Source organism: Tiliqua scincoides, chromosome 5 (genome assembly GCF_035046505.1).
Source record: "Tiliqua scincoides isolate rTilSci1 chromosome 5, rTilSci1.hap2, whole genome shotgun sequence".
NCBI lineage: Eukaryota > Metazoa > Chordata > Lepidosauria > Squamata > Scincidae > Tiliqua > Tiliqua scincoides.
The window spans coordinates 141,184,444-141,194,132 of record NC_089825.1 but is presented as its reverse complement, the minus strand read 5'-3'; the positions used below and the strand labels follow the sequence as shown (position 1 = coordinate 141,194,132).

The 9,689-nt window shown below is 44.4% G+C and overlaps 1 protein-coding gene across 1 annotated transcript; it reads right to left on the bottom strand.

The window, feature by feature from the left end:
• Positions 1–3,204: 3,204 nt before the first annotated feature.
• Positions 3,205–4,143, bottom strand: LOC136653977 (olfactory receptor 4Q3-like). The gene has a single exon (XM_066630838.1). The coding sequence runs from the start codon at positions 4,141–4,143 to the stop codon at positions 3,205–3,207; it is 939 nt and encodes a 312-aa protein (XP_066486935.1).
• Between the last annotated feature and the right edge of the window lie 5,546 nt (positions 4,144–9,689).

Genomic DNA, 9,689 nt, shown 5'->3' with positions numbered 1-9,689 from the left:
GAGGTAGCTAGGTCCAGTGTCATAACGGGCCCTAGCTCTAGCTAGGATTGGGTTAACAGTCACTATGGCTGAAATCCTAAACACATTTTATATGGGAGTAGGTCCCATTGAACAGAATGAGACTTACTTCTGAGTAGACTCGTGCATCAATATTCTAGTCTGTCTCCTTACTGCTGCTGTTACATGCCTAGAATGTTCACCTGCTAAACTGTGGGAGCAGATCTGATGAAACTGATGGCGGTGGTGGAGGCTTTCCCCAGGGATGCTCACTTACCCCAAGACTTTTCCAATTGCCCCTCCTGTACAGCACATGCTGTGTTGGCACAGCTGCACTGGCGGGAAGGGGTCTGGGTAGGATTGGACTTTGAGACAGAAAATACGTGGTGGAGTCTTGAGGTGGTAGCATGGACTGTACCATTTCATACCATGGGGGGTGAGGTTTCATATTTGAATGTTATCTGTGTAAAAAACTACCTCTGGGGGAAAAAATTGACAGATCAGGGAACAAATGAGCATTGAAACAAATAACCCCCCCATTCAGCTGGTATGGTATGGTCCACTCTACCTTCTTATTCTGCTATAGACCAGCAGGTTGCACGACCAAATGATTACAGACAACCATGTCATTGCAACAGTAGCAGAGAAGCTTTATTACATCATAGAGCATTCAAAAATGGTATTCTAATACCACAATTTGTCGTTCTGCTTCAGGCACCGGATTGCCAGGGTCTGTCCTTATCTTTCTGATACACACACACACATATATGCACAAGGTGAGGAATATAGAATAACCTACATACAGAATAACCATCACATCAAGCATTGCTATGCTATTTTTTTAAAGGAATTTGTACCTCTCTAGGGGAGCCAGTAGTGTAGCAAAAGGGGGTGCACAATGGTAAGTATTGCAGGTGCCACAGACACATCATGTAAATGGGCCCTCCCACTCGCTGTGGGAGCCATTCTGGGCAACATGCAGGCAATTACACAGCACATTGCAGCACCTACAATACTTAGCATTTTGCCCCCCTCTAGCTACGCTACTGAGGACAGCAAGTGTGACTAATGGAGTAGTGGTTAGGTGAGGCCTCCTATACTAGAAATTCAAGTCAGAAATGTCACTATTCTCCTGCATCGGCCCAAACAGACATTCTTCAATTTCAGAACAAATTGCGAAGAAAGGGATTCAATACAATTCATTCAATAGAAACAAAGTCAGTTTATGATATCTTATTTGTACCCTTGAGTTCTAGATGATCCTGTTTTTTCTTCCAAGATTGACCATTCTTAGAAATATGAGATTATCCCATGACTGCAACAGGAGATCTAAATCCAGCTGGCCACAGTTAGGAAGAGAGTTCTATAAAACAGGTTGCTATAGAGACGATGTTGTAAGTGATCACAATACGCGAGCCCCTGGAATGTGTTTTCTGCTTACATGATGCAGAAGTGAAAGTGGGTGAAAACTTAGAAATGTAGATGGTGAGAGGGGATATATGGATATACTGAGAAGCCCCAGCTTCAACACCCATCTATGTGCAATTACAAGGGGAAGCTTGCTGATTTTGTTGGACTAAAAACAGGAAGCGAGACGTTTACAAAACCGTAAACATGTGCAGATACCTTTAAAAGGGATTGGACAGATTTCGGGAGGAAAAACCCATCACAGGTTACAAGTCATGATGGATATGTGCAACCTCCTGATTTTAGAAGTAGGCTACCTCAGAATGCCAGATGCAAGGGAGGGCACCAGGAAGCAGGTATCGTGTGTACTCCCTGAGGCATCTGGTAGGCCATGGTGAGATACAGGAAGTTGGACTAGATGGGTCTTGGCCTGATCCAATGGGGCTCTTCTTATATTCTTATGTCAACTTTCATCTGAATGAGCCACTCAGTTTCCTTATCTTCAGAAAGATCAGGGATCAATCTTGCAAATTACCGTGGAAAGTGAATGGTGGACTATAACTGTGTTGGGATTAGATCAAGAAAGATGTGGGTTGAAATCCTTGTCAGTCATAAGCTCACTGAGTTACAGGGGGTCAGTCACTATTGTACCACGTACTCAATCCTGAACTCCATGGAAGAAAAATGGAGGGAAATGACAGTAATACTGAAAAGATCACAGCAAATCCCACATATTCACAGCACTAATCTTACTGATGATTGATGCTAACTAATTTGAGTCCTGATTTTCGGATCAGCACAGGATGCAAAGCTGTAGCCCCCCCCCCCCCCCAAAAAAAAAAAAGAAGAAGAAGAAGGCAGCATTGTCAACTCAGCCTCCATCTTTCTCCACACGGCCTACTGAGATCCCAGAAAATGTCTGGGTATCAAAACATACTTCTGCAGCAGCTGTAGTCCAACAGCTGTGACCCTCAGCTCCTATCCACTCTTTCATGGTATGCAGATCCACAAGCCAAAGAGGCCAGTTTCCTCCCAGATCTGGAACTATGTTAAGATGTGTCATGTATGCATTCCTTGACCCAGCACATATGGCTTGCAGCCACAGTTGCTGCCATGCAGCCTGCAGTAGAGTCCCCAACATGTCTTGCGGGAGACTGGGTTGCCATTGCTGTGGTACCAGCAGCAGTGGAGGCCACGAGGCGAGCACTGCAGGGATCCTGCATGGGTAGTGAGCCCAAGTGAGATAGGAACATATAATATCCCAGGAAAATTTTGGGCTGCCTGCTTTGGCTCCTGGGCCCCTTTTCTAACCCCAAACCCAGGTACAATTTATCACCTGCACTTCCCTCTCATGGGCCGTGGGAACAACTATATGTAATGCTCTCTATCAGGTATACAGTACGTGTTGCCATGCATGTCTGATTTGTAGCAGTGTAAGGTAATATAAGATCTATTAATTCTCCAGTGGGAACATACCCTAGACATCATAAATAAAATCTGTTTTTACATTAGTCTACACACTACAATTAGTGCATTGGTAGTATCAATAACACCTCCTGGGGTTTTTAGCACTGATGGAATGCAAGAGAAATGCAAGTGTTATGTTCACAGACATCACCCATTCTGATGCAGCCATTTCACAGGCACAGTCTGTGAACTGAGCAATTCAACAACTAGTGCCACATGTGTGTAGATTTAAGGTGCTCTGAGAATCCTGGCCTTATAAAGCCCTCTTGACAATTAATGTTACGACTGATATACACAACCATTTATTTGACAGGAAAATGTAGTTCCACGCATCTACTCCCGTTGAAAGAGCAGAAGATGTTTACACTTGTTTTTCAACCTCCCCATGGCCCCCATCACCTCTTTGTTTCTCAGGGTATAGATCATGGGATTGAGGGCAGGGGTGACCACCATATAGAACACGGCAGCCATCTTGTCCACCTCAGAGCTGGAGACCGGTTTCATATAAACAAAAAAAATGGGGCCATAGAAGAGGCCAACCACAGTCAGGTGGGAGCCACAGGTGGACAGGGCTTTTGTACCACCCTTCCCGTAACGGCCACAGAGTGTGGCTAGGATGGTGACGTATGAAATCAGCAAGGTCACAAAGCAGGGTAGAATTATCAGACAGTCACTGAAAACCAAGAGTATCTCACTAACGTAGATATCAGCGCAGGCCAGCTTGATTACCTGTGGGATGTCACAGAAGAAATTGTCCAGCACATTCAGTCCACAGAGTGGTAAATGGGCAGTCACTACCATCTGGAACATGCCATGAATGAAGCCTCCTGTCCAGGAAAGTACAATAAGACTGAGGCAGCGTTGCCGGTCCATGATGGTTGCATACCTCAGTGGGTGGCAGATGGCCACATAGCGATCATAGGCCATGACTGTGAGGAGGAGCATTTCTGCACCTCCAAAAAGGTGGAAAGTAAGTATCTGGACCATGCAGCCTCCATAAGAAATGGTACGGCCGTTGATCAATAGGTCCGTCAGTAGTTTTGGGGCAGCCACTGAGCCCAAAGATATGTCAAGGAGGGAGAGATTGGCAAGGAAGAAATACATGGGGCAGTGAAAGAGCTTGGGCTCAGAACGCACAGTCACCATGATTAGCAAGTTGCCCAAAAGGACGACGGTGTAGCAGGTTAAAACCAGAGTTAAAAGAAAGAGCAGGGCAGCATGAGAGCCAGAGAAGTCTAGGAAGACAAACTCTGAAATGGCAGACCCATTCATCTTGAAGGCTGGTTCTAGCAGGAGAATAAATTGAGAGACTGTTAACCTCTGAGCCCTGCTCCTCTCACCTACCACAAATAGAATAATTAATAGACTCCACAAATTTTTGCTTGTACTTTTTTAGAAGCAACTCCAGGTTCCTGTTCCATTTGGACTCTGTCCTCTCTCGGTGAAGAACCTGTTTGTAAAATGCTGTGCAATCTGCAGTTTAATGGTTTTTGCATCTGATTTCGGGGGGGGGGGGGGTGTCCGCTTCTGCTAGTCCTGAGAAGTATGTGTAAGTCTGTACCCAGTATAAGTTCATGTGCTTGTGGGGAATAAGTGCAGAATTTTGACTTACACACAAGTAAAACCTCCCACAGTCACTGGCATAGCAGTGACAACTAAGGACAGGCTGTAGTTCAGTGGTAGAGCCTAGGCTTTGTAAGCAGAAGCTCCCAAATTCCACTCCTGCCATTGCCAATTAAAATGACCTCAAGAAGCAGGGCTGGACAGTTCTACAGGGCTACAGAGCCATTGTGACGGAGTAACCAGTGTGTTGCACAGAGATTGGGGAGACCCGAGTTCAAACCTGTAGTCAATCATAAGACCACAGTGGCTGCAATCCTATGCACACTTGCCTGGGAGGAAGCCCCATTGAATTCAATAGGAGTTTCTTCTGAGTAGATATGCATAGGATCGTGCTGCTCAATCCAGCCTACCTCGCAGGATTGTTGTGAGGATGAAATGGTGACCAATGTGTGTTGTCCTGAGCTTTTCAGAGGAAGGATGGGATATAGATGAAATGATAACACACGTACCACTGTTCTGACTTTGATATTAGGCAGCTTCATGTTTTCCACTAAGATTTCCACCTGTTCTCATTGCAGGAGTCCTGAAGGAAGATAAAACTAAAGATTTAGACTGTGTTTTCTCTGGAAACATTCAAACCCTGGAGGTCTTATCTAACTGATCTTTTGGGTCTTTTTTCTTAAGAGTCTTGGCATCTGAAGCAATCATTTGGTTTGCATACAATAATATTATATCCAGACCTAGTAGACCCTTCTTTGGGGATTGGACAAGTTTCTGGAGGAAAAATCCATTACGGGGTACAAGCCATAATGTGTATGCGCAGCCTCCTGATTTTAGAAATGGGTTATGTCAGAATGCCAGATGTAGGGGAGGGCACCAGGATGAGGTCTCTTGTTATCTGGTGTGCTCCCTGGGGCATTTGGTGGGCCGCTGTGAGATACAGGAAGCTGGACTAGATGGGCCCATGGCCTGATCCAGTGGGGCTGTTCTTATGTTCTTATGTTCCAACACACAGTCTAGGAGACTGTTTTTTTTGTTTGCTTTAGTCAAGAGCCATGTCATTAAAAGTACTTGGGCCCAATACTATTCAACTTTCCAGTGCCGATGCAGTTGCAATGCAGCCCTGAGGTAAGAGAACAAATGTTCCATTACCTTGAAAAGGCCTCTATGACTGTCTCCCCACCACAGGATGCAGCGTACATCTGTTGGCATGGCTGCATCAGTGCTGGAAAGTTGGCTAGGATTGGGCCCTTTGTCAATGTTTAATTTGGGAATATGGAACATGATTGGTAAATGGATGGAAATGGATCGGTCAATGCTGAAACAAAAAACTCAGTTGGGCAGCCCAGTCCTATCCTGCACTTATACAGCTGGGCCAACATGGTTGTGCATGAATGGAGCAGGCTGGAGGTTTCCTCAAAGTAAGGGGACATTTATCCCCTCACTCTGGGTAAAGCCCCTGATTGCACAATGGGCAACTCAGGTTTGCTCCTGATAAGTTGCCTCATGTTAGGTTTTCAGATCTGCAACAGAGGATAGGTTTCTGTGTCAGCCAGCACTGCCGATCCCACCCCCCTCCCAGGATCTGATCTGCCCATGTTTCCTCTCCCCATTTTCTCCATGCCATGTTACACTCCCTCCCCATACTCCCTCACCCTTTCCAGCCCCTGCTCTGCTCAGGGCAGCTCTTACATGCTCCAGGGCACTTTCCCTCTTGCTCCAGCACTAGCGGGATGGCTTCATGGCACATTTGGATTGATAGTCTTTCAAAAATTATTGTCAAAATATACCTCCCTATTTTATAGGAAGGCATTTCATATGCCTCCAACAGGTCTAAGAGTTCATGCCTAAATGTGTGCATGATGTTGGCGATCATAAGCCTCTGAGCACTTGGGAGAGCTTATGGAATAAGGAGCACGGATTTTTTCCTACATTTGAATTTGCAAGAAATTGTTATCTGGTAAACTGGAATGGTCCACTATGCCAGTAATTAAAAATAAAATTAATCACTGCTAAAACACGGAATGCTGGAAGTGGCAAGCCACCCAAGGAGACTTTACAATGAGTTTTACAGTGGCACTGTCCTGTTGCAGTTACATAGCTAGAGGGATGCAAAACACTAAGTTTTGCAGGAAGCCTTACCACACCATGAAAGAGGCCCTTCTCCCTCCTCTTTGGAGCCATTCTGGGCTGCTAGAGCAAAACAGAGGCTTATGCCTGGTTGCAAAGGGGAAGGTTTACTTGAACGGTGCAGTAAGGCTCCTTGCAAAACTTAGTGCTTTGCACCCCTTCTAACTATGCTACTGTCCTGTTGCATAGGGCTATTGGATGAAAATCAGAAAAATAATGGAAAAGGTTTTAGGCTATATTTCATTGAATCCTCTTTATTTTTATTAATGTATCACATAATAACATTGTATGGGGAAAAAAAATTGCATACATGTTTTCAGCTGCCTGAAGGTTCTTTGCATAATAGTGGAGACTATTGCATAATAGTGGACAATAGTGGAGACCCTTTACTATAAAGGGTTGGATAGAATGTGAGTTTATTAAAATGCTTACAGCTTTTGTATGAACAAGAGAGTAGAACATTCTGACAAAGTGAAATGAATTTATTTTTAAATGGGAACTACTTGGTCCATTTTGCACAAGTCTATATGGATTACAAGGCTTACATTCCTTTTTAAATGGTGCCATGAGGAACTGAGGATGAATGGAGCTATTTGCATAATTTAAAGTCTTATATGTTAAGGGCCTTAATTTTAGGATGGTGTTTCTGTTAGCGGGCATCTGGCATTTTAATTGGACTGGCATTTTAATCAAATGTAATTCTAACTCTTTCTGTGATCCATTGGGGTCTCCTTTGCTATTCATTGTTTTAATTGTTTTTAATGTTTTATTGCTGTGGTTGTTTTTTTAAAGTTGTAAACTGCCTAGATTGCCTCCACTAGGAGAAAGATGGGATCGAAAAATGTGAAATAAATGAATAAAAGGTTCTATCAGAACCTTCCGGAGTTATACTGTCCAATTTAATGGTAAATATTTATTTATTATTATTGTAAATATGCACTGAGATTAATAATAGGAAATAGACTCTTTTACAGTGCAAAAAAAATTTCATTAATTAATTTCCATGCTTTATCTTGTCAGCTGGTTGGTTCTTCACAGTCTATCACTTTTCCTTCTTTTACCTATTGCAATTCATTGTGTCAATTTTTGGCTCTAATTCTTTTTAATGAAAGTCACTTGGAGTGCTGCAAAAAGCAATTCTGGAATGCAATAAACTGTTATTACCCCAATAGCAACATCAGCAGCACTTTTACAGCAGAATCCTATACTCTTGTACTCAGAAGTAAGTTTCACTGAATTCAGTGGGATTTATTCCTGGGTGAGGGTGAATAGGGTTGCAACCCTAGTGTACCACAGCCAAATACATGTATGGATTTTGACTTTAATACAGCTTGGAGCTACAAAAAGAGGAATACCCAAAGAGGAAAGAAAAACAACTTCAGGAGTCTACAAAATCATAGACATAGCTGCAATACTCACTCTCGCGGCAGTTCACACTCAGAGGAGATCTGAGGCAGGTACTTTCCATCTCAGCGATTAAGACTTCATGCAAGGTAGTCTTGGATTCTCCAAACTTTGTGATCTTTTAAGAAGGCTCAGAATGTCCAGAAAAAGGAGATGCAAGAAGTCCAGGTGAGCAAACGGAGACAGATGGAGGTGGAAGGCGAGTTGGTGCAGGATGATACTCTTATGAACACCTGAGGACTAGATTGAGAATAACTTTCTCCTTGCAGCTATGCAAAGGGAGAGTATGAGTAACAATACTCATTCCCCCCCCTCCCCAATCTTTCAGCTCATCTTAAAATTAAGAGGACACAACCCTTCAGGTTTCCTTTAAAATAATCTTCCTTCAATCTGAGGTCCTAGTATTTCACCCTCTATATTCAAAGCTTGTAGTCTCTTTCTAAAGTTGACAAGGCTGTCAGCATCCTGGACGGTGCCAAGTGCGGTTTAGTCCCACATGAGTTAATTATAAATGAAGTTGATTCTGAAGTTCTTGTAAACTTTCAAAGGCACATGTACTTTTTCCCCCCAAGTGTGTTTTTCTGATTGGACGAAGAGCCCATGTCAGCAAAAGCTAAGCAGTTCATTCAGTTACTTTGTAGACAGCCCACCCAAACTGTGGCAAATATGGTTCCCTTCCAGTTTTATTCCTTACAACAACCCTGTAAGGTAGACTAGGCTGAGGGATAGCAACTGGTCCTAAATAACCTAGCTGGGCAAATGAGAGACAAATGCTATTCTCCCCCCCCCCCCCAATGCAGCTTTGTCAAAAACAGGCACACAGTATCTGCCATGGAGGGGGGAGGATGGACACAGAGGCTCAGGAGGCAAAAGGGGATTCAAATCCCCTTACATCTCCCATTACACTTTCGTAAGCCTTTCAACCTGTAATGGGTTTCCCTGGATCTGTGCAGGAAATTTTGCAAGCTTAAGTCCAAGGACAGAACAGGAGCAGGGAGGCTGCTGGAAAGCGGGATAGAATTTGTCACTATCACCACCAGACCCACCCCCTCCATCCCTCTCTGTCCCTGTTACACCTTTCCCTGCCTCTCCCAACTCTCCCGCTCAGTTACAAAAGGTTTGGGCTTTAAGTCTCTTTAGCCTAAGTACTGATTTAGGGCACAATCCTAACAAAGTTAGAAGTTAGGAGGAGTTTGGATGTGCCAGTCTCTGGGGGTCACAAAAGTCCTGTAACTGTTTCATGCGTAAATGTGTTTTGTGTTCTGTTTTAATGCTTTTTCTCTAACAGCCCAATCCTAATCTGTGCTGGAACAGGCAGTCTGGCTGGCCTGCACTGTATCCAGCGCAGGGATGGAGGTGATTGTGGCGCAACTTGGGGGCAAGGGGATTTTTTCCCCCTGGGTACCCCCTTACCCAGTCACTGCAATGGGGCTAAATCACTGGCACAGATTCGAGCAGCCCAGAGTTAGGTTGGGAGGTGATTTGGTATCCTGCCTAAGTGCCAGAGGCCAGTCCCACCCCCCTCCTGGGCCTGGCCCACCCAAAGCTCTGCTTGCTACCCCCCCCCCCGCCCTGCAGAGCTCTGGCATGCACATTTTGTACACCCTAAAAAACCCTCCCATCCACCCTGAGCCTCTTAACAGTGTTTGTCACTGACTCATCACCAGTTACTTCCAGTGGTATTTCTAATAGCTGGACCGTGCAAAGTGGTACAACTGGGG